This window comes from Apteryx rowi, unplaced genomic scaffold (genome assembly GCF_003343035.1).
Source record: "Apteryx rowi isolate R43461 unplaced genomic scaffold, aptRow1 scaffold_86, whole genome shotgun sequence".
Taxonomy (NCBI): Eukaryota; Metazoa; Chordata; class Aves; order Apterygiformes; family Apterygidae; genus Apteryx; species Apteryx rowi.
The window spans coordinates 517,773-545,583 of record NW_020451160.1 but is presented as its reverse complement, the minus strand read 5'-3'; the positions used below and the strand labels follow the sequence as shown (position 1 = coordinate 545,583).

The following is a 27,811-nucleotide window of genomic DNA, read 5'->3' as shown; positions in this document are numbered from 1 at the left end:
CACACTTCTGAGCACCAGACTGGGAGCAGACAGGTGCCAGCATACAGATATTAGTTATTATATTCTGGAGATTTTTGAAGCAGGTGAAGAGYCTGCACTGCTCCCAGCTCCCCCATAGGACTGGAGAAGACACAAAGATACTGCTGCAATGCAGTTGGTATGACGTGAAAGAAAAGGGTACATGGCAGCTCTGCAGAGTGGGTGAAAAGGTCTCTTCAAACCCATTTCTTGGCTCTTGACTCACAGATTACGTAAAGGACTCCCCTTCTCTTACAGGGTTTCAGAGGAGACTCCCTTTCTCTACCTGGATAGGCTTGACAGCTGGGTGCTTTAGTTCAATCATCCTGTCCCCATCGTCCTGCAGATTGTTCACAAACTCCTCCTGGTTGAGCAGCTCATTGGACTTGAAATCCTGAAGGGGAAGAAAAACCTCACTGCAGTGAGTGTGTGGGGAGCACAGAGCAGTGTCCCCCTGGGCACGAATCCCATATAGCAGAGAAAAGGCTTCCTAAACACAGACCTCTTTTTTCCATAGGAAGTGGTTAAGCATTGCTAGAACAAATCACAGGTCAGGACTATGCTAGAGCCTTGAGAAAGCATCAGGGCATTTGTACAAAGTGCATTTTCCTAAGCAATTATCCCTGTCTTCTTCCTGGTCCCAGAACATAGCTGTCACTGGGTGTTGTACTTAGGACATTGAGGTTGACATGATGCTGAACCCCTCCCTCACATCTGAACACTGACAACCTCACCAGCAGCTCTGCTCCCGACGTGAGACAGCATGTGTCAACTCGCGGGACAGGCGAGGACGCGCAGAATGGCTCACCCCTAACTCCAGTGCACAGCCGGAGCCTCTCTCCTGCCCATGTTTCTATGCTCAGTGCTACAAGGTAGGCCTGGAAAAGTACTGGTGGATGAGTAGGAGACAGAGATCCACCTCAAAGCTCACAYGCCAGACGGGGCCAGCTCCTGATGGCTGGAGCACGCTGCTGTCCCCCGGCACTCACCTCGTACTGCCGACGCACCATCTGGGCATCCATCATTTGGTCGCTCCAGTCCTGCTTCAGGATCTTGGTCTGCTGGTCTGCGAGGTAGCCCAGCTCCTTGGTGCAGCCTTGGAGGTGGTGGTACAGGCTGCCCAGGCTCTGCCCTCGCCAGATGGAGGCTTTCTGCCCAATTGCACAGGAGAGAGAGGGTGTTGGTGCTTAGACTGAGAAGCCCGTTCCCCTCCTCCTCCTCCTCCTCCCCAGGACCCTGCTCACATTGTACATCTACCAGGAGATTCCCAGAGAGCTTTATGAGGCATCTGCCACCACTCGTTCTTATCTGATGGGGCCGTCGTTCCTTCTCCCTCCTTCACAAACAGGATGTGTTTGTCTAACCAGAATCTCAGGTGTGGGCTGGTGCCTCAGGGAGTCTGAGAACAGTCTCAGCTCTGAAATATTTCTCACAAATGCCCTTCTTCAGCATTAATCTTTATGGGCTCAGCTGGATAAACCCAGGACCTTTGTCCTGGCTATCTCCTTTGCTCTGGCTGCTCATTTCCTCTCTGGAGTCCTTGTTAGGGATCAGTGCAAACCTCAATGTTTGCAATGCAGATTTGGAACATCCTGTGGGCTGGGACAGGGTTTCTTGCTGTTAGTATCTGTAACTCTGTGCTCATGGACACACAGGCAACTCCAGAGTGATGATCCACAAAGAAAAGAGGCCCAGATCTCACCTTCAGCATTCCCCTGAGAGCAGCAAACGTGCTCTTTATTTACACCTATTTTAAGGGGGGGGGGGAAGGATGGGAAAGAAAATGAGGGACAACTTCACTGTGCAACACTAGAGATAGCTCCTGCCCTGATCTGGGTATTCCCTGTCTGTTGGGGAAAGAGTCACCCTGCTACACTACCCTCTCTGTCCAGAAAGCCACTGAGAATCTTACCAGCAAGTCCTTGTACTGACTCTTCAAATCTGCCACATCCTGGGTTATAACACATCCAGGACCGAGGGGAAGAAAAAGAGAAAAAGCTGTTGCCAAAAAACCAGCTGTAATAGGTGCTGGTAAGCTGATTTATGGGAAGCGCTTTAGAAAYGAGCCTCCTGGCCTCTGTCTGGACAGATCTGTCCTAGCTCAGGTCTCCCCTGCATCCCCTGTAGCACAGAGCCTGCAGGCTCCTGAGTGGGGCAGGCAAGCACAAGCAAGAGATAGAGGGATGTCTCACCCCGGAGCGGAGGTTCTTGATCTGGAGGCCATAGGCTTCAATCTCCTTCTGGAGGATGTTGTGCTCAGCTATTTGTTTTTCCAGCTCTGCCATGCTGGGGCCATACTGTCCTGTGCTGATTTGTTTCTGTGCAAAGAGAGTTATGCAAAGATTAATGCAAAAGGTCTTACTTCAGGGAGAGACCAGGGTGAGTGCAGGCAGAGTATAAAAAGGTCTGATACCATTCCAGGAGGAAGGGAAGGGACAGGACTTTGCGGTTGTTTACCACGATTCTTGTGGCTGCCATTTCTTCAGCCGCTCGGAGGGGCAAAGAGAAGGCAGCCAGGCCATATAACCCCAGCTAGCCATCCGGCCTACAAATCCAAGCTGAGCCAGGCACATTTCCAGTGATGACATGCAGTGGATGTGCAGAGTTATCATTCAAGGGAACCCAAGTTGACTCCAAACTGGGCACTCCACATACCCAAAGAACTTAGAGCATTAAGTCATAGCATTTAGGGCTGTAAAGTTTTTGAAGACATCACCTTCTCCAACCTTTCAACCCACAGCAGGACATCACCTACTCGCTCTCTGGTAGCTCTTAATCTGAATGAGTCAATCTAACGGTCCTCCAGAGGGTTTTAAGAGGCGGGAGGAGATTCCTTCTCCTTCCCAGGGCGCTCAGAGTTAGTTCCAYCACGTGCCTGATGCTGAGCGCACGATGGCTGGCAGAGGCCTACAGGGTCTCAATAGYAAATGATGAACAATCGCCCAGTTCAGACAACAGAGTGCTCAGCCATGGTGTTTCAGCTCCATCTGAGCTTTAGTTCAAGGCGGAGGAGGCAGGCGGATCCCTATTCTCTCCTGCTCTTTTTTTCTGGCAATAGCAGGCACTATCTGGCCCTAYAGGAGTTATGAGATACATGTAAATACAGCTACTGTTACCATCTTCTGGTCCAGGATCCTGGCCCAGTCTACCCTGGGCCCCACATCAGGGATGTTCAGTTTTTCGTAGAGGCCCCGGTACTCCGCACACTGCTGCGTCACGCGGTCATGGAGCTGCTGGATGCTGCCGTGGAGGAAAGGCACATGTCTCTGTATCAGTTTGGAGAGGGGGAGAGCCAAGGTGGGGTGTGTGGAGCCCAAATTTCACCCGTAAGACCCAGCCTAGATTGTTGTCTTTTTGTGACACTGTCCTCTTCCAGCAGTGGAGGGACATACCCTGATGCTCTCCATCTCCAGGGACGTCTCAGACATTACATCCCAAGAGGAAGCTAGGAACAACTGCAGGGAGATCAGGGGTATGGGTGTCCCTTCCCATCCAGGAAACAACTCTTTCTTCCTTGTTTCCATCTAGAAGGGCTGGGCAGCAAAGCAGAGGGGGAGCAAAGCACTAGAGGCCAACTGAAGTTCTTCTCCCCTTCAAACACCCAACTCTGACTCTCTGTACTTGTATTAGGACAAGCCTCCATTCTAGGAAACGCAGAGGAAAAGCACATTTGCCCTGGGAGCACAGATCCTGAGTGTGGGGCCACATTTCAGTTCTGCATTTATCTGGTAGTTTCTGCAAGAGGTCCCGGTTAAGGTCAGGGACTCTCTAGTACAGACAACAAACACCAATGTCCAGGTGTGATGGTGATGCCTGATGGCTGCACTGAGGCTAAAATACAAGGGAAGAAGGTTGAAACAACCTATTCATGGCAACACTGGAGTCAGCCTAGAACCTCGCTCTGGCCTGGGGTTTCCAATCGTTCAGTGCCCTGATCATGCCAGCTCCCCTGCCACACTCACTCTTTCTCTATTTCAATAGCCTGGGGGTGTTTCAGCCTCTTGGCGCGGTCCACATCCAGAAAGAGGTCTTTCAGCAGGGTTTCAGCCTCCTTTAGGTTCTTGGCATTCTCTTGCTGGAACTCAAAGGCCTTGTTCTTCTGATAATTGCTGGTGTCCTGGAGCCCAGAGAGGACAGACAAAAAAACCTGGTTGGCCCACACAGACATCTCAGTGCTCTCCTTAGCTAACATGGAGGACTTGGATGCTCAACACTCAGAGGTACCCAACTGCAGAGGAATGCTGGTGCAAGGACACAGCTAGGTAGTAGATCCCCATACAAGCTGCCTGCTTCAGCATCTCTCCTGCCCCAGGGCATCAGCATGGGTCAGGCTGGCTACCTGCCTCTGGGTCTGCCGAGAGATACAGGGTCATGCTGCTGCACTGCAGATGTAGGTGATACAGCCTAGGCCGTAGGAAACAGGAGACAGTGAGCATAAAACATGAAGACTAGAATTTGGGATGCTCCAAAATGCAGGCCCAGCTGTGGGGTGCTCTGTTCCTCCCCAGCTTCAAGTCAGCCCCAGACCTTCACTGACAACCTGATGCACAGAGCCAGCTGATCTGTTGTCCTGAACACTGCTTTTTTAGGCATCTCCCTGCCAAAGTCCTTCACCTTCCCACTGCCCTCTGCCACAACTCACCTGCTTGAGTTTGGACTGTGTCTCCAGGATGTCCTTCTCCACTTGATCAGCATTTGTCTGCATGCGGGAGATGAGCACAGCCAGCTCATTGGTTGAGGACCTGAGAGAGGGAACAGCAAAGCAGCCAGGTGGGTAAAGGCAATGCTCACCCTCTTAATCACTGCCCAGGGCCTGACGTGGACCTGGTTCTTCAGGCCTTTACCCCACATTCTCTCGGCCTCCAAAGAAGGAGTCTAAGCTGTGGCCAAGGGTATGGGTGTGCATCCCCCTTGCGCTGACAAGTAGGTGATGCCTGATTATTGCATTCAACCTACTGAAGGTAACAGGCAGCACATTCAGAGGGATCAGGCAGTGGCTCTTTGCAAACCAAGCACTTCCTCTGCACAACTCCTTGCCACAGGATGCTGCAAATGCTCAAAAGTTTGTGCGGATTCAAAAAGCAGCGGAAGAATAAATGAAATCCCTGGAGGGCTCCCAAATGCACAGACACCATATCTGGGTTGGGAAGTCCTGAAGCCACAGACAGCTGGAGGCTGAGAGAGCATCCTGTGGAGGTAGCACAACATGCTTGCCCTGTTTGGAGGCTGTTCCCTGGGAGTCTGCCCTTGGCTGCTGGCAGAGGTGGGCTAGAYGGCCCTTCAGCCTGGTGCAGAAAGGCCATGCTGTGGTCTTGTTTGATGCTAGGTGCTCTGCAGTCRAGCCCCTTGCGGTGGCGGAGTGCCCAGTGCCACCCCAAGGCTGGGCTGCAATGGGCAAGGACTTGCTTTGCAGATTATGAACACCTCCAGGCACTGTGTTGGCTGGAGTAACCACACTGCTTCTTGGGCTCAGAGGACAAATTTCCCAGGGCAATAGCAGAACTACAGCCCTCCTAGTGCCCAGTGAAGATTCACTGGATGTCCTCATCACCAGCTGTCCCCATCACCAGCTGTCCCCTGCCTACTACCTCTCACCTCAGTGCCATCGCACAGCTGATTGGTACCATCATGATACTTATTGCATCACCTTTAGTGCAAATAAATGCTCAGAGCCCTGCCAAAACAGCTGGATCCAGAGGCTGTAGCAAGGCACAAGGTGGTTCTCAGTAAGGCAGCTGCAGCCTCAAAGCTCCCTGCAGATAAGGAAGCACAAACTGTGGTGCCACCTCTGTCCATATGTACTGTGGCTTCTAATAGCATCTGCCCTTGGGGACAGAGCTGGCCTCACCCTTCAGGCAGGGAGCATGCAGCGCTGCCAGGATGCGGGAGCAGAGATGGGAGGGTGTGGACCTGTAGCATCATCCAGGGATTTGTGGCCTTGGATTGCTGCTGATGGGACAAAGCTCAGYAGAGGCTGAGCTCCGTTATGTGCTGGCTTTACGGTCTGAGACCAGAAGCAAAAGAGTTTGAGCGGCAACAACTGGGCAAAGAGAAGGCAGTTGGAGCCTTGTCAGAAAAGCAACATGCAGGAGGTCAGCAGGGGGGGGACACTTCTTCAGGGCTGGCTGGTACAACCTGCCCCATGCCTTTGGGGGAGAGAAGGTGCTGTCTTGCTGCTGAGCCATCCACATCCACCTTCCAACCATGCAGTTTCCTTTGCTGGATTCAGGAGCTGGAAAGGACCATGGGGAAACTGCTCCTCCACAATGCAGAGCTGYCTTTCACCCCAAACTATTGAGATATCCTTGCAACCCATCAGCTCCCTGGCACAGAGAGCCATGCCTGGTCATGGATGCATCCGAAATAAACTGCATGGACCAAGCACATGTCCCCACCTTTTTGCAGATATGCCCATTGCTGGAGTGACACAGAAGGACAGAAGCAACRGGAGGAAGAAATCATGTCTGCATACAGCCTTTAACAGCCCTATGGGGCTTCAGTTATTCCATGGTTCATACCAAAGGCTAGACCAGGTGCTGAGTTGTTCATCCATAACAGCCCCAAGTGACTGTGAAGTGCCAGTTAGTGGTACAGTCACCCTTGGCCAAGTACTTGGACATCACAGACAGAGGTCATGTTTCAAGTCAGCTCAGCCCACGCTGACCATAGCCAAGCCCATGTCACTCCAGAGGAGAGGCAGCCCTAGTGCTCCTGTTCAAGGCATCCTCCTGATCCTTTTCTCTGACTCCTCCCTTATTTCTGATTTCCCAAGAGGGTGGTATGAGCCTGCAATGCAGCAGCTTCCAACTCCCTCAGGGGCTTTGGGTTAGCAGCGTCTCCTGGCCCTACCTCAGCTTCCCTGCCTGCAAAATGCATGGTCAGCAAAGGAAACCAGGGACTGCTGTGCTCTGGCAGTGCCCCCTTTTACAGGGATCCTGGGGGCAGGGAGCCCAAGTAGGGCACCATCATCATCATCATCATCATCAAAGCATCACTATCTGCTATGATCTGTCTTCTATACCCCATAAACATCCCTCCCACCCCATCTTTGCCACATGGCTGTCTTCCTGGGGTAAACTGCAATGCTCAGGGAAACGAAGGATGGCCTCAGGTCTGAGGCACAGCAGGGTGGACTGAAGGGGCATTGGAGCAGCACAGAGCCAGGACATAGTCCCCTTTGAACCTGAGCGTGCAGCAGGATGGAAACACAAAGAAGCCCCCCCCTCCCCAGGAGGTTACACAATCTCCCACTCATCCCTGACACGCCTGGAATGAGGTGGTGTCCCATGAGCAAATACTTGAGCACCACCCAAGTTTCCTGTGCAGGGAGGAGAGAGTGAGTCACAGGCTGGCTGGCATCCCAGGGGATGGATGCCTCTCGAGATGTGCTGGGGAAGAGACAATCCTCCTTGAGAGGTCTGGCTGAATTCAGCCACSCTGTGGAAAGAGCTTGGACAGGGTACTCAGCTTGAGCCCTGCTGTGACGTGACTGGAGATACCTTTGTGCCACTTCCAGCCAGGAAGAACTTGGGATCCAGCCTTCCCAGGGAGGGCAGATTGACAGTAAAAATCCACTTGTTCCTGGCTGCGGGGAACATTGGGACACGCCATCTCTTTGTTCATGAAGAGGGATCCACGCTCCACCCTTCTTTAGGCCAAGCCACAACAAAACTATGGTCTGAAAAGACCTCAACAGCCTCCATGTCACAAGACAGGAGCAGTGCCTTTGATGTTGGTCCTAAAGCCATGGGGGGAGCCGGCCCTCTAAGAGCACTAGGGCTCAGCCTTGTCCATCCTCAACTTGGCCCGCCTTTGCGGTGCATGGCACACTTGAGGCTAGAAATGAGGATGCTGTTAGAAAGAACCTGATCCTCAGGGAGGAAGTGATGCTTCTCAGAGAGCGTCATCTCCGGAGAGCAGAGGAGCTCCTCTATATGGTGTGGGAGTGGAGAGTCAGGAGACCCCTAAGCAAGCCAAGCAAAGAAGCCCGATAGGGCTGCAGGAAAGAGACTCTTGAGACGCTTTATCCAGCAGAAGCTGGGCGGGGAAAGGGACATGCCAGCCCTGCAAGCAGCTGAAGAAGTGTAGAGTCTGCAGAAGAGAGTCTGGATGCTCAAGTAGTGCTGAAGCTCTGAGTAGGGGATGTTCTGGAAGGATAGGGACATCTACATGCTGTCCTGGGAGCCCCAGGAAGGCCTGACGCATAAGCGAAGTCAGCTGTCCTCAGCTGAGCCTCCCAGCCTCATCACACTCCGTGGTCAAGGTGGGAGCATTGCTGACTTGGTCTGTGCATGCTTGGAAAAGCACCCGAACCATCACAGACCCTCCCATCCCAGCCACAGACCATGCTGAGAGGAAGGCAAGTCTCTTCTGTCTGCGCAGCCTGTGAGCAACCTCGTCTTTGCTCAGGGCTGTTCCTCCTGCCCCAGCCCACGTACCTGGCCCTGCACAGCCCCCCATCCCTTGCTCTGTGTGGTCTTGTCACCCCCAGGAGAAGCCCATGCTCAACAAGAGCTGATTGCAGACAGGCCCCACATTTCAGAGCCATGATGTTGACACTCGGGCTGCAGAGAGACATCTTGGAATTTGGCAGGATAYGGGGAGCCACAGACTCATGCATGCTTGCGCTGGGCATCCCTCCTGCTCCCAGGGCCMATGTCAGACTCCATGCACGGGGTGCGAGTGCAGCGGCAGCACTGGGCTCGCTGAGGGACAACTGAGGGCAGAGCTTAGCCGAGCTCTTCTTCCTCCTCCTCAAGACAATCAGAGTAGACCTTCCTCCCTAGGGCTATTGCACGCCTGGAAGAGGCAGAGCACTATCATCATCATCATCATTAATTGGTTTATTTCTCATACCACTTTCTGCCTCCCAGACAGTCCAAGTGCATGCAAAGGGAAGGTGTCTCTTAGCAGAAACAGGACAGTCCCCCCACTCTAAGCCACATCTGCCAGAGCACGTTCAAGCAGGACTACAACACCCACCCCTATCTAAGTCTAACCCCTCCATTCCTTCCTTCCAAGGGAGTTTGCTTTATCGTCCAAGCAAAAGTCTCTGACCGACTTTGCGCAGCTGCAGGATGGTCCTCAAAGCTGGGCCCGTTTCCCCCGGCACAGAAGTCCTTGCACGCTCTGATCTGCCAGCCCGAACCTCTCACAGCAGATGCAGCAACCCCCTCTCAGTGCTGTAGGTGGAACTGGCACTCGGATTAGGCCTTAGAGCCTGTGTCCGTCCCCGCCAGGGCCCATGCAGTCCTGGACTGATCGGGGAGAAGCGAAGGGAAGTGGTGGCAGAAACAGCAATCCCAGGAGACCATTAAACGCCAGGCTTTGCCAGCCCCCTCCAAAACCACCCACAGTCTTTGCAAGGAACGTACCAGGGCAGCCAGTCCAGCCAGATCCGATTCAATTCCATCTTCTCATGAATTTTCCCTTTCATGCCCAGCAGCATGCCTCATCCTGGAGAGGGGTACAGCCAGGCTCTTTCTCAGGGCCAAACCTAAGCTTGCTACAAACTCTCCAGGACATATTTCCTGAGGTGGCCGGGGCAGCTATGGGCGACCAGAATTTGCTTGTGGCCATTTGCAGAGCGCACGCTGTCAGCTGGTCCCGAGACAGTTCATTCACCTTCATTTCCTCGGCTAATCTTGGCAGGATGGTGCTGACCAGGCCCTGGGCTGCGGCCAAACAAATTAGCCCTTGTCTGATGGTTGGTGCCTCCTAAAACAAGCACAACTGGCTAAGCAATTGCCACACTTCTGGCTCCAAACTCCATCCTGCACGGAAAGGTCTCTCCTGGATGTGGTTTGACTCCGTTTATCTCAAGAGGCTCACGCTGGGAAAGAGTGTGGCCCCAACCATCTCCTATGGCACAACGAGGACTGCAGAGAGCTATACTACAAAGCTTTACTTGAAGTTTCTAGCCCAGTTTTGGAAGCCAACACGCAACACAGGCTGGGGGAGCTGGATACGTGCATTGGAAGGACAGGCTAACGCAGCTGAGCTCCAGGGTTTCTGAGGATGCGTCTCACTGCAGCTGGGCCCTGACAGAGGCCTGGTGTTCAAAGAGGCCCCGTGGGGTGAAGGACCAAATCCAGACATCCAGACTTGGAARCCTCGGCCTTTGCTGAGAGTCCCTTTCTTCCCAGAGGCCTGGAGTCCTTCTGCCCAGCAGCAGCACTGGGCCACCACCCCTCTCAGCGGCTGTTTGCCAGTGCTGGGTTTGGCCCCCACAAGCAGTGCAGTTGGCTGCCAGTGCAGGCCTGTGTCCACCCAGGCGTCTGCACGCACGCCGTCCTGGGCTGCTGCCGTTGGTGGCTGTGAGTGACAGAGCCAGCATCCCCTTTTCTGCTGTAGGTCCCCCTCTCCTCAGACCTACCCCCTTTGCAATTTCCTCAGCCTTTAATCCCGGCTGGGGACAGGGATTCCTGCAGAACGAGTCCACTAACACTAGGAAATGCAAAATTGCYGAGGGAAAGTGGAAAATAATCCCGAGTTAGAAACAGCAGCTCAGCGAAGGGACGAGATCTCTCTCCCCCTTCAGGAGGACCCTTTCGCAGCGGCACCCAGATAAACCCTGCCTCTAGGGAAGTATCTCTTCCCCTCTTAGTCCTGTCACACACATTGCCCCCCTAGAGCTCAGTGAATCTCTTCAGAGGAGGACATGACTGTCAGATCCCTTTGGTGYTACCTCAGACAGGCCTGAAAGAAGCAACCTCAGTTATTTCACCCACAGAGAACCAGCTTGCTACCAAGATGGATTAGAGCAATCGCTTGCCAGCAAACCCATCCCTCGCCTGTCTTAGCCACCTGACAGCAGGGCAGCACCAAACTGAGCATCCCTCTCTTGGGATCCCGGTTCCCAGGGCAGCATCAGGCCAAACTCACTCAACAGAAGAGTCCTCGGATCTCTTATCTGGACTCATAGCTGCTTCTCCATCCAGCACAGCCTACTCCAGCCAAGCAAAGAAGCTGCATTTATTGTCCCTACTCCTGCCTGTCCAAAAGGGGCTTTGCACCTCCTTGTTCACTTAATGCATCTCCAAGCACACATTCAGACRCTGCACCTCCCACGGGCTATGAGGCTACCTCTGGGGTGGAGCACAAACCCCACAAAAGACAAGGACAAAAAAGCCTGTGCTGGGACAGCATCTTTTGGTACAAGCCCCTAGCAATCCCCAGCTTTCCGGCTGCTCCACAAATAAGGATGGTCCCACAGCTCTCAGACACAGACACCCTCTTCCCTCAGGGCTCACAAGACAGCTTAGAGARAAAGAGTTGCACTTACTTGCTAGGCTTGGCAGGGGAACCTCTGCTCGGGGAACTCGTGCTTGGGGAGCCTTTGCCCACCCCCTTGAACATGTCGGCTAGGATGCAGGGGGTCTCCTGGAGTCTGCAACGTTGTTGTGGGCACTGGCTCCGCGCTCCAGTCTGTTGGGATGGAATGACAGGATTCAGCGGGGGAAGGTCGGCAGTGCGCTAAAGAGCAGTTTCTGGGAGGCTCCTCCCCAAATGCAGGTGAGCAGAAGCAGGGATGGAGGCACATATGAAAAGTGACTCGAAAAACCAGTTTGGGGTGGAAAGAGCAGCACGAATGGGAGACCTCGCCCTGGCTTGGAGAGTGTTTCGGTGCACACGGCCACAACCGTGCAGCAATTTCCCAGCAGAGGGGCAGAGAGCACAGCCTTCACAGGGGGTAAGAGTCTGAAAACGTGACTTAGGGGGAGTCTGCTGTGACTATGAAAACATGTCTTAAAGCACCTTCTCATGTTAGTTATTTAAAATGCTGAAGCAGCAGCAGGAGCCCTGGTGATGATGCAATCCAAGAGTTTTCCAAAGCAGCAGCATTAGTTTGCAAATCACCAGTTCACAGAAGATGATCTTATTTTTGCAGTTCAGTAACCTTTTGACTCAGCACAAGCTAGTCCTGACTCCCAGCAAGACACTGAGGGCTCACAGCAAACCTTGGCTCAGCAGCTGCAGCGCAGCATCACGCGCGCTCAGCCACCGCAGTCTGGGCTCTGGGACAAATTCGAGTAGCAAAGGCCCAAAGACCTGCAGCCGAGGCTCTAACTAGACATTCTCCCTACGTGAGATCTTTGAGCAGGCTTTGCCGCTAGGCAGCTCTTTCCCCTACGGAGCACAGGTTCAGAGTCCCAGCTAGATCCCAGCTGGATGGTGTGACAACACCCYGGGGTCTCCGTGGCTCCTGGGAATACCTGCCCAGGCCTGCTGTACGGTAGGGCTGCCCAGCCCCATGGCTCTCTGAAACCACAGCAAGGGCTGGCTGATATCARCATCCTGTTGGTTTCAGATAAACCAAAGTTCAAAGTTTCCCACAAAGCAGGAACCCTGTGTTTCAGGTCAATCCGGCACGGATACCACAGTGACACAGGATCTTTATCCAGTGCAGAACCGAGGAGGGAGGGCAGAGGATGGAGGAGGAAGGGGACAGAAGCGGTTGGGGACCACAGTCCCTACGTAAGCATCAGCCATCTGTGATGCAAATAGAGGTTTGTGGCTGTTCATCCCCATTTCCTGCAGCCCTACAACAGCCTGGGAGCGGAGGCAGAAGCCTGGGCTCTCTCTGCACTTCCGGAGTGACCTCTGTGTCCCCTTTAAACTGGTGCAAAACAGATCACACTTGTCTCAAGAGAGAAAGACGCACACAAATGGGACAAGACTCCTTTGCGTAGGGCCTTTCTTTCCACTACGGTTTTGCTCTTTTACAAGCTACAAAGCATTGCCTTTTCCTGTTGGTATCGCCTTACTGTTGGGTGAGCACGGCTCTTTGCTTGGCCCCTGCTCCTCRTTCCAGGACTCAGGCATAAAGGCAGGAGGTCCTCCTAATTTGAAGGACGGGGAGGCAGCTGGCATTTAAAGCACCAGGGGAACTTAGCAGGAGGGGTGACCTCTCCTCCAAGGCATTTGGAGTTAGTAGAAAATTGTTCAGGTCTATCTTTGCTGTTCAGGGGTCTAGAGACAAGATAGCAGTTGCTAAAAGATTATCCCTTTGCCATTAACACCCAGTTGACCACTGGCAGCAACAGTGCTCCTTGAAGGGAGTAAAATTGCAGTCACCGGAGGGACCCAGGGAGGAGGAAACGAGTACAGCACATCAGCTCCAGCCCACAGGACCTGCTGCATTTGCATTCAAAGGCTTAACGAAAGCTCAGACCTTGCCAAGGACAAGAGTTCAAAGCATTTAAGGCCCAAGCAGACCTCAGCCACAGTGTGCACCCGTACAAAACGGGAGCAAGCAGGATGCCATGACCGCATGGGATACCCCATTTTCTGCAGGGCTGCTGTTTATATAAGCCAGGAGAAAATCAATCCCCTTTTGAATTCAAAGCAGCAAAACAAAAGTGAACAAGACTTATTGCCCATAACCCCCTGGAAGACAGTGTACTGGCATGTAGTAGAGGTACTATGAAACACAGAAACCAAAACAGGCACATACCAACCCAGGACAGATTCCCCTGCCGAGATTACCTGCTTCCAAGCAATCCATCACCCACGGGCTGGAGCTCCTGCCCTGCAAAGCTTTAAAACAGCACCTTCCTCTTCCAACACAGCCAACAGGCCAGAGCTGTGATCCTTCCCCCAGCCGGTCCCCACCTGGGGAGGATCTCTCCGAAAGAGTATTTTAAAAGCGAAGACTCTTTGATCTATCACCCTACACACACACAGACACACTCTCTGGCAGGCAGCGGCAACCTCTGTGCTAGATGCTGRCAGGACAGAAAAACACACAGCTTATCTCAGGATTGATTTAAAAAGAGGCAGTGTGTGTGGCAGGGTAGCACCCGCCGCTCGCAGACAGCGGGAGACGCACGCTGGCGAGCCGGGCCAGATTTCTGCAGGCAATTCCTGYGGATGTTTTTGCTGGCTGGAACAGGGAGCCAGCAAGGTGGAAACAACCAGCCACAGACCTCTGCTGCCTCTGAGCAAGAGGCAGGTCCYGCACGTTGGGGGGGTTGTCGGCTTCTTCTTGTAACCAGCAAAGTCTCTGCTGTTCCCAGTGAGAGGGGGCAGCTGTGCAAGAGCACTGCCAAGGTTGCACGTGAAAAGAGCAGAGGGAGGGACACTGCACGGACAGTGACGGACTTGAACTCGCATGGGGAAAGGGCCAAACCCGCCTGGATGATCAAGGCCTTTGGAGTGATGATCGCTGATGCAGGAGGGCAAAGAAGAGATACCTGCAAAGGCAAGGCCACATGTCAGAAGAGCAGCTGCTATTTCTCAGCCTCACAGCAGCCTCAGGGGCTCTGTTCCCATCAGCTTGGCTCTCAGGCGGGCGCCCGAGCAGGGCTGAGGGCTGCTGTCTGTTCGTGAAGTTTTGGTAGAGCAGCCCACATCTGGGAGCGTGATCAGCCATCCAGTCTCCTGCATCACCGCACCATGGCAAAGGGACCTGCCTCTTCTTCACCCAGCCAGGTGTTCAAAGGAGGAGAAAGAGGGAGAATCAGCCTGTTAGTCTCACACAGAGCCATGTGAGAAGATGGCTCTTTGCTCCCTGGTCACCTGCGAGAGGAACGGGGTTAGCTTAGCCCTCGGGAAAGCCCCAGGCTATTTGTCACCATTACAGCCTCAGGAGGCAAGAGCAGCAGCTGGAAGCCACAGGTAGAGCCAAGGACCACTCTGGGAACACAAGCTGTCACAGCGAAGGCTGGACGGCAGCAAAGCTGGAGAGCAGATGGTTTCACCACTGCCAACATGTGCTCTTCACCCCTTGTAGCAGCAGCACTGCAGAGCTCGGGAACATTTCCGAATGGAGATCTCCTCAGTTCCAGGGGCTGATCTGAGCGCTGAGGTGATGGGACTTGCCAAACCAGTGTCCCCAGCTGCCATATCCAATTCAGAAGAGGCTTGTGATCTAGCCCTACCCCTGCTGCCCAGCACTTCTTTCTCTGGACTATCTGTGACTGGAGTGATACCCAGCCTGTTATCAGACCAGCCCCCCACCATGGAGTGATTACGACTGTGGCCTGTGCAGACGGATATCGCTGCAGGAATCTGCAGGAAAACACCCAAGACATGCAGCGCTTGCTCACGTGCCCTGGGGCTTCAGCATGGGTCATTTCCAGAAACACAGTGGGTTTGTTCAGACTAGCCCCAGCCCAGGCAGTGCAGAGCGCAATGGCTAACCRAGTCCATGCAAGAAGCAGCAGGCAACACATTCAAGCCAATTTGAAACTTCAAAGTCTCAGAATAGCCCATCCATTAAAAAAAAAAAAAGTGCTGTCCTGCTGAGAAAATAGGACACTTGGTTTTCTTAAGCCTAAAATTACATAGTCCTCAAACCTAATTTTGCTTTGCTTTAACAGCTGCTTTTCTTTATCCTTAACAGCTGATAAGCTGAGCAGGGGCAGCAGCACCACAAATGAACAAGGCCAGGAGACCAACTGCTAACGCTGCTCTCGGCAGAGTGGAAGCGACCAAGCCTGGGCCRCTTGCAGCCTGATCAAACGCCGGCATACAGCCCCAGGGGAGTTTTGCACAGCTGGCAACGCTGTACTCAGAGCAAAGCAAACATGCAGTCCTGGATATGTTCAAGGTGGTACCTGCACTCACCTTGTTAAAAAAAAAAAAGAATAAATAAAGAGGAAGGACCCCAGAAAGTACAAAGGTCCCTGTACTTCTCCCTACAGGCCTGATTTAAAGACCATTAAAAAGCTTCCTGGGTCTCTTAACAGGGCTGGATTCAGCAGCTTGCCAAAGTCAACATACATTAGCGGGCTTTGACTTCAGAGCAGGCTCAAAGCCAAGGGACCTTTCCCCAAAATACCAGAGAAAGCTGAACGAAGCCTGGTTCCCCAAGCGGCAGCGTCCAGCAGACACGGGACGCGTACGCTATCTGCCGACGCAGGCTGCTCCCTCGTGCTCCTGCCCCATTAGCTGAGCAAGTCGCAAGCCGCCAGCCGCGGCCTCGCCTGCGCTGCAGGTCCTGGCAGGAGAGCAGGGGCAGCGATCCGTCGGCGCGCAGGGCTCTGCCTGCTTCAGATCCTCCTCCCCGAACTGCGCTGCAGCTGAAGCAAGAAGCCTAACAGTGAGAGGCCAGAGGCAAGAGATGCCACAGACTGGCTGTTCCTCTTCCTCTCGAGGTCTCAAATGAGYGGAAAATCCAAATCCTGCTCCTTTGTATCGCTCTAAATACAGAGGATATTTGCACCAAGCCATCTCGCCTGCCTATTAGCAGTTCAGTCCCAGGGCTTTTATGAGCTACTCATCTCCAGACCCTTCAGACATCAAAAGGATCTACCTGCTTCCCACTTCACTGACTGTGCTCATTACAGCATCCCTCAGCTTCTTCCGAGTTTAAGCCCTAGAGCTAGTTTAGCACGACATCACTGCAATTCCCTACAGCAGCTAGTGCTTTAGCCCAATTTTCCTCTCCCCAGAGGGTTAGCAAGGCTATAATAGTGCTAAATTCACTAATAGCAGATTCTCAAGACACTTTGTCTGGAAAACTTGTTTATAACTTGCAGGATGCAGGCTGCAAATTTTACTTTCTGATCCAGTGACAGTGCTGCAATGAACTGCTCCACAAATACAGTTATTGGATCTGCTCTGAACAAGACGTGTCCTAGATCAGTTAACCTGACTATGAGAAGTAACCAAACTATTGGACCAAACACTCCTCCCAGAGAGGACAACCTTCACACATAGCAGTGCTGTTGGACAAGGATCCCTTGAAATCAAAGTGGAAGACCTGAACATCTGGGGGGAGATTTCTTTCATGTCTCATGAGAAAGCTGCTTTGTGCAAACGGCAGTGCCTTGGAAAAGGGACCATCCTGTACAAACGCTGGGCTAAAGCACAGGACAGCCTGCTTTGGTATGATGGAAAATTAAATGCAAGGGCAGATTTGTTCTCATCCAAGGCTCCACACTCATGTGCAATGCAAAGGTCCTGTGATGTGCAAAAATACCTGCAGGATGTTACATTGTAGATGGCGGCCGGGCAGAAACGTGTACCCGGAAGAGCTCAAAGGAGTACCTTTTTAGGAGAAAACTTCCTGGCCCTGATATGAATAGTTAAATGAAGGATGAGGGATCCAGGCTGCAGCACCCTCATTCGGCAAGGCCAGAAGGACACTGGGAAGGAGGATGCTCACATACTCTAGCACAGGCCAGCTGGCAAGGCTCGTGCTTTCAGACTCCCTCCAAACCTAAACAAGCCCATCGATAGACTCCACTTGCAGCACAAGGTGAACAGGGAGAGGAGACAAATTCTTCCTGTGCAACCAAAGCAGGAAGCAGGAGGGAAAGCCTGGTGACAGCCCTGTGCAAACCATCTCCAACGGCTGGTGGGCACGGGCCATCAGTCCATGAAGCAGGCTTGCATCTTCAGGACCTGCTCTGCCCAGCATTGCCATCATGGAGGGGAGCTCATTGCCAGGCTGGCTCACACCACCCAAAACCACAGCCTTTCCACTGGCAGCATCTTCCAGCCCACAAGCCCAAGCACTTTTTGTGTCGGACAAGCTCTGAATCTCCTGCAAAGCTCCATTTTTGAGCTGCTGTTTCCTGGTACAATGGTGAGTGCTTTTGTGTCACAGGCGGAGAACAGGACGGAATGAACCTGTCTGCCAGAACTAATTTTGAGAGGCCAGACTTCACCTTCCCTGAGTTAATTTGATGCTCTGAGAAAATTAGAAGTTCCTCTGCTTCTGTGGAAAGAGGCAAACATTGAATGCAGTTCAGAGGCTTTGATGCTGCTCTTTAGTCATTCGGGCACCACAGCCACCGCATCGCTCCCTGGACTGACCATGGAGCTGGGAATGAGAGTCACTAATTCTAATTCACAGTGTTTGGGCCTTAGGCAAATTGCTGCGTCTCAGTTTTGTGCATGGACAACACCATCAGTCAGCCCAGCAGGGGAGTGGCAAGACGACTATTTCTGTAGGATGAATTTTAACTCTAATGACCCCACCACTACAGGTGCCCAACAGTGGAGGAGTTTGCCAAAGATCATAGCACAACAGTCCCTAGAAATGCTAAGTACACGCTAGCRCCTGGGTCCAAATTTGAATTCAATGGAATTGGAGCACATGAAAGCTACACCCGAGGCCACATGCACACAACAGACATGCAAACCACCCTTTGAAAGTGGTTTCAAACCTCCCCCAGTGAGAAGTTACTGTTTTTTAGGCAATAGGTGGGAAGGCTTTCACCCCAGGTTCCTCGCAGCAGCCCAGAGAAGGCTGGAGAAGCAGGTGGGTGCGGGACTGACAGCAGCCTCCCTCCCACGCCAACCCTCACAAGCGCGAATTTGCACTTGTGCTTAGTGCTAACCCAAACATTGTAATCTGGCACTTGGCACASAGCAGAGCGCTAGTCGTTCACTCTCCAGTAGGCATTTGGATTGGGGGGGGGGGGAAGGGGGGGAGGAATCAAGACAGTCCAACTATTTAGGCTAGCTCTGGGGCAAGGGCTCTCCAGCTCTGTCCCCACCAGAACCCAAATGAGATCCACTTCTGCAAGAGATGTGGCTTCATAGCAACAGAAGCAGCTAACCAGCTTGCGCTTYGGGTGGCTTTGTGTCAGGATAGCAAAGCACCAAGCCTCTCCTCATCGGAAACACGCTTAGGCCAAGCAGACCTCACCCAAAGGGAGAGGGTCAGGGAGAGGCTGCATTTCACAAACCCGTTCACCCTCCACAAAGTTTGGGTGAGCCTGAGAAGCAAGAGCCTAGCACTCTTTCCGGGAGTACACAAACCTTGGCTGCAGGTGTGTCTCATCCGCTGCATGACCGAATCCTGGAGCGCAGAGCTGTTCCACATCAAACCCTCTAGCTGCCAGGACCAAAGGGATGGCTGGGGCAGTTGGCAGGAAGAAGTCAGATGGACTTGATTTGACCAGTAACCCACATTCTTGACRAGCTGAGCTGGGCTGCAGAGGCAACGCTGCAGCCAGCGGCACTCCCCAGCACTTCCTCAGTTCAGAGCAGGGAGAGGGAGTGGTAGGCAAAGCAGTCAGAGCTGCTCTCTGTTCCTGCCACAGCTCCAGAAAAGCTCAGAGCACACAAGCAGCTGCTAGGACACCTAAGCCAAGTAGCTTTCAGGATCACTGCCTGTTTCCTGTTCTGCACCAGGGACACCTACCATGCAGTTTTCCCACTCTGATCAGAAGGAGCTCTCCCCCTTCAAACAGGAGCTGTAACTGCACCTCTGCCCCCCACCCTCAGAGGCATGTCCAAAGGACAGTCTTCAAAACTCCTACCTCCTCAAAGCAAAGGCATCCAACCTTAGAGCGCCTAGACTCTGATCCTGTAGCTGGGAGAACTGGCAACATCCCTGAAGACAGTCACATTTATCCTTAACATCTGCTAGGGCTGAAAGCAAGCCGAAGGCCAACCTCAGCGCAATGGGCCAAGCTTGCGCAGAACCAGTTCTTTGGTAGGCAAACCTACCTCCAGCTGCTCTCATGCTTGAAAACAGCAATCCAGGCCTGAATAAAAACAGGAATGGCCATACAGGGTCAAGATCACACCAAGTCACCGCTTTAGGCGAGCAAACCTCAAGTTACAGTCTGAGCTGAACACCACAGGGCATTTGTGCTTACAGGAGTAACGGGGTATTACCAAGAGATACATGGGAGCACTGACATCTCTCAGCAGATATATCTTTTCCCAGAAACCGGTTCTACTCGCTCCTCCTGTACTTGGGCAAGGACTTGCTATACTTAATCCAAGGGACTATAGCCCTTCACTATCAGGCATATCTGATACAAGCTGCCAGCCAACCTTGCCACAAGCCCATCAGGATAACTTGGCCACAAAGGCCCCAGAGAATTTACTGTTTGTGCTCACCTAGCGTTCTTTCCATCTTGGATTATACAGCATTGAAGATTTCCTCTAGTAATCCAATAACTTCCATTTAAAATACTGATTCCTTTTTTGAAGGAGGTAAAGTGTTATTCAGAAGCTCCCAGGCCAGATTATTACTAGCCAGCACGTCACCTCTCATTCAGCTCTTGAGACTGCCTGGCTTGTCTCAGGCTAATCATTCCCCAAAACCACACGTTCCATCACTCTCAATCCATTGCCATAAGACCCTTGGGAGTAGATGAGCAGAAGTGAACAGTCTAAGATGCAGGCATATCACCGACAGTGGGGCTGAAGGCTATTATGTACATCTTACTGATATTTTGATTGGTGCAGTGGGACTACATGTGGATAGTTCAGCCTGTAATTAAAATTCCAGTGCTAAGCCCAAAGATACTGCACTCCACAGGAGGAATTGATTGAAGGTATAAATCTTGACCATTCTGCTGGAGTTTCCTGTTTGAGAGCAATCATGAGGACTACATGCCAATTCATGAAAGAGAGCAAACACTGCAGTCTGAATGAAAGAATAGCAATAAGCAGGTTACTATGCATCACAAAATAGTGTTCTGCATCTTGCTCGGGCTGTTTTAGCAGCTTAGTGGTCTGGCAGCTGGTGGCACAACTAAATGCTTGCCAAGGGGAATCAGTTTGTTCCGTATGTTACATCAGACACTTCGGACTATCAGACTTGCCAAGGCTATTCCCTTATAATCGTTTTCCAGGCCTTACCTTTGCAATTCCAAGCTCCACCGCCGGGCTACGATCCTCAATAAACTTTACAAGTCTGGTTTTCATCATACAGGTTACATGAATAACAGCATATATTTTTCTCACGTTAGATTCTTAGTACCTTATCAGTGCCTTCCACATTACTCAAGTCACAACACTGCTTACAAATCCTATTCACTGTTAACATTACAGCAGAAGAAATATTACCTCTGAGAACAATGCATCTATCCGGGCCTTCAGAAAGGAGATCCTCCTCCAAATCAAAGTGATCGTTCTCCAGGGGTTAAGTAGTCCCAGATGATGGCATGGCATTGATCATCTGAATGCTTGGGAAGCAAAGAGTGCTTGGCGTTCTCCATGCTCAACATAAACTACACGCCTCAGAGGTCAAGAATAAGACTTTATTGTTTTCAGACTTCTTATCTGTGTCTAACTAATCAGTTATCTGTCAAAATAAGTTTAACAAAGAGGCCAATTGCTCCTAGCTTTTTGTAACAGTAACCAATTAGAAAGTGGCTGCAATACAAGTTTCACTGGAATGCATCCAGACACCACACAGATTTGTGGTAGGACAGCAGGAAGAAGTTTGGTTTACAAACCGAAGAACAGTACTCAAAATGATTTGATATAAAAGAGAAGGCTAGAAATGTTCAGAGTAAAGCATGAAGAAAGAGGTACCACGAAGCTCATCAACCAGCTGATGCTTGGGACAGTTACAGCACGACCTTTCCTTATGTCTAAAAAGAAACAGGCTTTACAGTGAACAAAAATCTGTCATCCAAGACCATGTTTGCTAGAAATTAGCACCAGATGTATAAATACTCTCCAATATTTCTTTCAGGTTATACTTCCCCATTTCTCTTGTAAAAACCCCTTGGCATCCACAGGCAAATATTAAACACAACCAAGAAGTTCTTCCTCTTTCTCTTACCTCTTTCTGAGCCCAGAGTCCTCCTTAGAGCTGCTCTGTACTTTGAGAGCTCACAAATCAGACTAACTTGGAATAAAAGAGCAAACATTCATCTTAAAATCACGGGAAGTGCTAATTCCCCCCATCCATCTGACACATGCACCTCGCATGGAAAATTCCCACAACAACAATCCAGTCATTCAAAACAGTTCTTCTGTTTCCACCCCTATTAACTGTAATGCCTAAAAATAGAGAAACAACACAAAGTCAAGACAACCAGTGAAGAGGAGTTAACAAGCAGCTAGAACTAACTGCTGTTTCAGCTTCGAGCTACAACAGACTGAGTAAAAACCCAAACATGGCTTGTGGAAACTTCCAAATACTTTATTTGGGAACAGTTCTGCCCACGTGCTGTTGTTTTTCCTGCTTAATGAACATGAATACGGAATTACCCGCATTTTGAAAGTGCCTATCACCATAGCACCCGGGCTCTTTATAAAAATGCTGGCTCATGTGACAGAGAAGATCTATCACTCAGGAACCTACTGATCTCCTGTTGCTTATTTCTCATTTCAGGTGTATCTACTGACTGACAATGAGGAAAAAGCAAGAGATGAACTCCAGAAAAAGATCATCTTGTTTTCAGGCAAGGTTTAGATCCGAGACAAAATAAACGTGGAGACCCAGCTTCCCATGAAGAGCAAGTAGCTATTCCTAACGCCACCCATGAATAGTTAAGTTTCCCAGGAAAAGCCTTGTAGGAATGGGTTCTATACTGTATTTAGGCATTTAACAAAAAGTTATCAATGAAGATAGATTCTATCAGCCCAGAGTACAAATTCAGGCAATAATCCACCACAGCTGGGGTAATCATTAACATCTGATAAGGTACATTTCATCCTTATTGATAAGGAAAGAGGTTCTACTTTGTCATTTCTGAATGTTACGTTTTTAAAAAATAAAGAGACTTCTCTTTACATAACTATATATACTTCTCAGTGGGGAGTGGAGTCAAAAGGGAAGGAAAAGTTAGCCCCCTTGGCTATTGTTTCATGGCCATTGTGTAGGCAGCCTCATCTTGCTGTTTTAGTTCTGCATCTACCTTTGCCTCTGCTTCCCCACCACACCCAGAAAGCTTCTGGATCAAACTACCAAATTATCATGTCAAATAACAGTGGAAAAGAAAGAAAGAAAAAACCCACAAATCAAGATATGCCTATGCCCTGGTCCATGGTAAGTATATGGGTACTGGCCCTGAACGAGCCACTGGTCACAAAGTGAGCTCCAACTTCTCCAAGCAGAATGGAATTTCTCTGTGCTCCAGATATTTTCAGATATTTATAGTGTACTTATGTACCTGAATAGACTGTTTGCCTTTAATACACTGGGAGAGAATGTAAGTGCACAGACACATACACAGAACATAGGGAAGAAGATGGTAAAACCTCCCTCTGTCAGTTTCAGATGCAGATATTTACGTCCTAGAACCTCTTGGAGCTTTTCCTTCAATACAGAATAAAACCTCCGTTCCTCAGAGGGGTCCTGGTTAACTTTTGAATCCAAAGATGCCCTTGATATATCCTGTAAGGCCACTCTTGGCCTTCTGCTCCACCTTGTCCTCCAGAGGTGGGAAAGCAACATGGTTAAGGGCCAGGTCAAAAAACAAGGGTTTGCATGGAATGGGCTGGAACCCCGGAGGAAAGTGCACCAGGCTGACTTGCTTGCTGACAAGAGAAGGATCCAGACAGAAAGTCTCAAACCGTTCCGAGAGTGGCTGAAAGAGACGAATGCAGAAACGCAAATTAAACACGCATCATATCACAGCTGACAGGGGCCAAACAAGCAAAGAGGAATAAGTGGCACCGAGCCAGCAGAAGCTGATGTTCTTATGTGTGATGTCTTGGGCCCTTGAAAACAGTCCTCTACCATCAAACCTCACTGCAGGTTCTCTGGAAAGACTTCCCAAGTGCAGGGAGAAAGCTAAAAAATGAAGATGCCACACCAGAAGCTGCAAGAGGCAGCCCAACCCCTACCCGAGAGACTCCACCCTCTCAGCCACCTTCAGGACTTGTGGTAAGGAAAAAGAAGCCTATTAAAACCTCTAAAATACACTAGTCATAACAGAACTCCAACCAGCCTGGGTTGTAAGAAACAGTCGGGTAACAGCTTAAAAACAGTACTAAGACCACTACTGAAATTCACGCAGTGTCTGAGCTCTCAGCTCTTACCTTGCCATCCTTGACCTGAGATGGAGACTCAGTCTCATGAGTATCATTTGCATCTGCAAAATTGAGGAAAAGGTAGTAAGAAAAACAGACTAGATCTCTGAGTAAACTAAGAGTGACTCAGGAGTCAGCTGCCCTCTAAGCTTAGCTGTGAGCCTTGCTTTCAGGGAGACACAAGACGTTTCCAGCAGAAGCAATTCACTTTCTAGGCTATAAGGGTCACAGACTTTGGTTAATAACCATCATAACTCTCCAGTCTAGCATGGCCGTGAGAAGCTCCTGAGAGAAGCACAGATTTTGAGTTAAGCACAAAGCAGCAGATGACAAAAAGACACAAGCGAGGTATGTTAAAGCAATAAAAGTCAAGACAGTCCGTCATTTTTCTTGGGCTTCTAGCAGCAGGCAGCACAAAGCCAGCAGCCTAAGACACCACAAGGGTCATCTGTTCCCCTGAAATTCCCCTAACCTGGTTCACATGGACAAAGAACAGATCACTGCTTTCCCCCTTTTCATTATTTCCCCTGGTTAGGGAAAAACCAAGATGAGTAAGGGCACTGGGAGCAAGTACTATTACTGAAAAACTGGTACCTACTGACTCCAACTTGTCTGCTGGGAAAAAAATGAAACGCTAACCAGGATGTTCTGTGCAGGTTACCAAAATAGTTGCAAGTCCTCATGAAGAGCTTTTGCATCTCTGGTCAGGGAACGAGATGCCAAGTGTCTAGTCAACGGTTGCCTATCTGCACTACACACAGCTAGAAAAGGCTAGGACTGTGAAGAAACAGTTTTCCAGAGCCTACATAGATCAAAGCAACGTGGAAAAACATTTGGCATTTCAGAAATGAAATAAAAGAAATTAAATAGCTGGAGGGATGTTATGCAAGCGAAGTTAGAGCTCCTGGATGATTGTGCAACTCACCTAATATAGCTGCTGCTTGCAAGGAGTATTTCTCTGCATTGACTTGAGTGATCAGATCCTGAACATCAGGCAGCTCCTGGAGCATTAAAAACAATTATTTGAGAGCTTGAAAGGTGCCAGAGTTTTAAGAATTAGGGCAAAGTTAAAATCTGACAGAGTAAGGACTAAGCGCTAGTAAGCCTTCCCAGAAGAAGAGAATCTACGTTATAGTCCTTCAGGCACTACAGAAGTAGTATGACAGAAAATGCAGATGTGAGAGAAACACGGAAAAGTATTCTAGCGTTGTTACAGCAAGTCTGCCTCTCCTCCAAAGCGAGTGGCCAGTTGAAGCATTTGCATATCATTAGAAAAGGCTGCAGTATAATATATCAGGAAGTCACACTTGTATTACTCTTCTTGCTACTTAAATATCAGACTTGAATTGTAATGGCCTGGTATCTAACTGCCAATAAATACTGGCTCAAGAGCTTCTTTATTAACTTCAGCTCCCCTCTACATGAAGGATTGTGGTCCTACCTTCAAGCTGTTCTTATAAGCTCCAGCTTCTGACTGAACTTCATTGGCATATTTCAGCACTCTCTCATATAAAACAAGAGCTTCGCTCCACTTCTTTACCAGGACATAGGACTGCGCAATGAAGAAACACCTGCAACAGTAAACAGTTGATCCTCGATGTGTCCGTATTCTTTGCCCACACCTTTGCCAATTCAAATCACTGATAATGGGAGATATTAGGTAGCACTGGCCAGTTTCCCCTTAGCACTTCCCTTCATTTACAAAAGGGCAGAGGAAACTCTATTTAAACCCTGCACAGCACCTACAGGTGAGGGCTAATAACCTTTGAAGACTCAATGCCTGCTAAACACAACCTGGCTGTTCTCAGTCACCTGTAAGCTTTGTACACTAGTGTCTTCAGTCCAATCTCTTTTTGGAAGTTCTTGTCCTCTTCTAGGCCAGGAAGTTGCGTCAGTTCCACAAGGTTCTGCGGAAAACAGAGTCAGAGCAATGAATTCAGGCAAGCTTTGTTTTCCTCTGGAATCTGATGAAATAAGAGAAAACTGCCCCTTTTAACAGTCAATAGCAGACTCCCATGGAAGCAGTTTCCAGTTTTCTAATTGTCAATATGCTAACCCTGTGAAGGACACTCATGGAAACTTGTGCAAGTTTGACCCCAGGCTAGATTTCCTGACACAAACAGGCATTAGGACAAAGACTCCTCAGATTTCACATGAAATAATTCTTTCATAAGACATTTCCTTTCCCATTCACAACTACTCCACCCACAAGCTCCCGCAATTATTTTAATATTTATGTGAGAAATTCAGAAACTGCTTACAGAGAAGAATGAGTGCATTTTAAGTATTTTTAGCTGCCATTTTCACTGGCCAGAAGAAAGTAAGGCAGCTATCAGGATGCTGCATAAAAGTGTCAGAAAAACCACTGCACGGTATAAAACCAAGGTTACCAGTCCTCGCAGCATTTTCTGCTCACAACTAAAAGCATTCTCTCATGCTCTACATAGATGTCAAACACCTTCAACAAGGTTACTGTAGGTACCAAGTTGCTCTTCAAAATTCATGGTCAGTTCACCTGCAGTTGCCATATTTTATACAATACCTTCCCATACCAGAGTTTCCCAGTCAGTAAAAAGAATTAGATTTGCTTTCCCTAGTATTACCTGCAAGATGATATCATAAAGACGAATCAGGTCCTGAGGCCGTGGTGTACGCTTGCCATCCTCTTCTGACCGCTGCTGCTGCAGCAGTGCCTTCTGCAGAGACTTTGCCATGCTCTCATTGCGCTTGATGGCTGTCGACAGCTTGATGTAAGTCAAATAACTAAAAAGATACCATTAACAGATGATCAGAACTACTGAGATATTACTCTTTGCTCTGAAAAAAAATCCTCCCTCCTGGGCAAGCCGATATTACTACAGGAAAAAACATTTGAAAGATCAACATAAGAATCTTAAGTAAAACGCTTTTGAAGCTGCATGAATCAGATCCTTATCTGTGCACTCATTCTTTGAGATCCCAGAGGCCCAGGATGGAAACAGACAAACAAACAACACAAAACAAAAAACAAAATCCCACACACTTATAAGGTGACTGAACCTGACAGAAGAGCATGACTTCTTCACACCAGTACAGGCAGCTGTGTCTGCTTATTACCTGTGTAAGTACTGGATGTTGGACACCTTCCCAGAATCCATTTCCAGAGAGTGCTCCCGCTGCTTCTGCAAAGATTGGACAAAACATTGCATGATTTACTTAGTCTGGCAGCTGGGGGAAGAAAACATCAGAAACAATGCGAAGTTTGGATAAAACCAGGGAAGTTATATCAGGCTTCTGGGTAAAAGGGTGAGGGCTTCTACACAGTTATTTACCCTCTCCAATTCTGAAGAGAATCAAATCAAAGATGATCAACTCTTCTGTGGCTTTTTATTAAAGAAAACCCAAAAGCCACTTCTGCTGTTAACTGAGTTTAACAATAATAAAGCAGTCCCAAAGAGACACTGTGCTGTTAAAAGTAGAAACATTGACGCCTGGTACTTACCTGGTCCGGTTTCAGATCTTCCCGAACAGCCTGAATGGCATCTCTACACTCACTGAGCAAAGATTCAAACAAACGTTCCTTCGTTTCCTCATTTTCTGCCTAAGAGCAAAGGAAAGTCAAAAAAACACCTATTAGACATTTTTGTATTTTGCATCCCATGATGCAAGAATTAACAGAGGAGATTAAACCCAATTTCTCTCAAATTACTGCCTTAAAGTCTGTGGGTAACTAGAACTCCAATCTGTACCTGTTTGCAATATATCCTAAGGGGACAAATTGTCAGAAATTGCAGGGAACCTGGTCAGCACTGAGAATATAGCAGCACCGAAGCCTAGCACAGGCAGCTCTGATCTCCACGTCTCCACTGCCTTCCTAGCAACTCCTTTCCCTTCCAGGATGGCACCCACATTGCTTGGAGAACAGCTGAGGTTGGACCACACTGTGGGAAGGCCACAGCAACAGAAGAGCTGAGCATTACTGAGCTGGCAAACTACCAATGCAGGCTGCTCTTGTTATACTGATTTAACATTTCTAGTGTGGTAAGAACATCTAGATGAATATCTATTCTACACTCCCACTCTAGTAGTGCTCACAGTGGCAAGAATTTGCTTGTTCTAGGCTTTTTTT

General features: G+C 49.8%; 2 protein-coding genes across 7 annotated transcripts in view; both read right to left on the bottom strand.

The window, feature by feature from the left end:
* EVPL (envoplakin) overlaps nt 1-20,879 on the bottom strand; it is a 36,052-nt gene extending 15,173 nt beyond the window's left edge. The window contains exons 1-11 of one of the 6 annotated variants that reach the window (XM_026090369.1): nt 19,828-20,879; nt 18,736-19,466; nt 13,507-14,213; nt 11,303-11,445; nt 4,661-4,760; nt 3,981-4,135; nt 3,135-3,258; nt 2,211-2,336; nt 1,931-1,969; nt 1,008-1,169; nt 305-412 (exon numbers count right to left, since the gene is read on the bottom strand). In XM_026090369.1, the coding sequence (XP_025946154.1) occupies nt 305-412; nt 1,008-1,169; nt 1,931-1,969; nt 2,211-2,336; nt 3,135-3,258; nt 3,981-4,135; nt 4,661-4,760; nt 11,303-11,376 (888 nt within the window). In that variant the 5' untranslated portion in view covers nt 11,377-11,445; nt 13,507-14,213; nt 18,736-19,466; nt 19,828-20,879. Of the gene's footprint in view, nt 1-304; nt 413-1,007; nt 1,170-1,930; nt 1,970-2,210; nt 2,337-3,134; nt 3,259-3,980; nt 4,136-4,660; nt 4,761-11,302; nt 14,438-18,735; nt 19,467-19,827 lie in introns of those variants that run through there. The other 5 variants (XM_026090368.1, XM_026090370.1, XM_026090371.1 and 2 more) reach the window with 5 other exon arrangements.
* A 465-nt stretch (nt 20,880-21,344) lies between these two features.
* SRP68 (signal recognition particle 68) overlaps nt 21,345-27,811 on the bottom strand; it is a 15,012-nt gene continuing 8,545 nt past the window's right edge. The window contains exons 8-15 of the mRNA XM_026090375.1: nt 27,185-27,283; nt 26,800-26,864; nt 26,307-26,466; nt 25,516-25,610; nt 25,145-25,274; nt 24,629-24,704; nt 23,713-23,765; nt 21,345-23,258 (exon numbers count right to left, since the gene is read on the bottom strand). Coding sequence (XP_025946160.1) covers nt 23,031-23,258; nt 23,713-23,765; nt 24,629-24,704; nt 25,145-25,274; nt 25,516-25,610; nt 26,307-26,466; nt 26,800-26,864; nt 27,185-27,283 — 906 coding nt within the window. The 3' untranslated portion in view covers nt 21,345-23,030. The remainder of the gene's footprint in view (nt 23,259-23,712; nt 23,766-24,628; nt 24,705-25,144; nt 25,275-25,515; nt 25,611-26,306; nt 26,467-26,799; nt 26,865-27,184; nt 27,284-27,811) is intronic.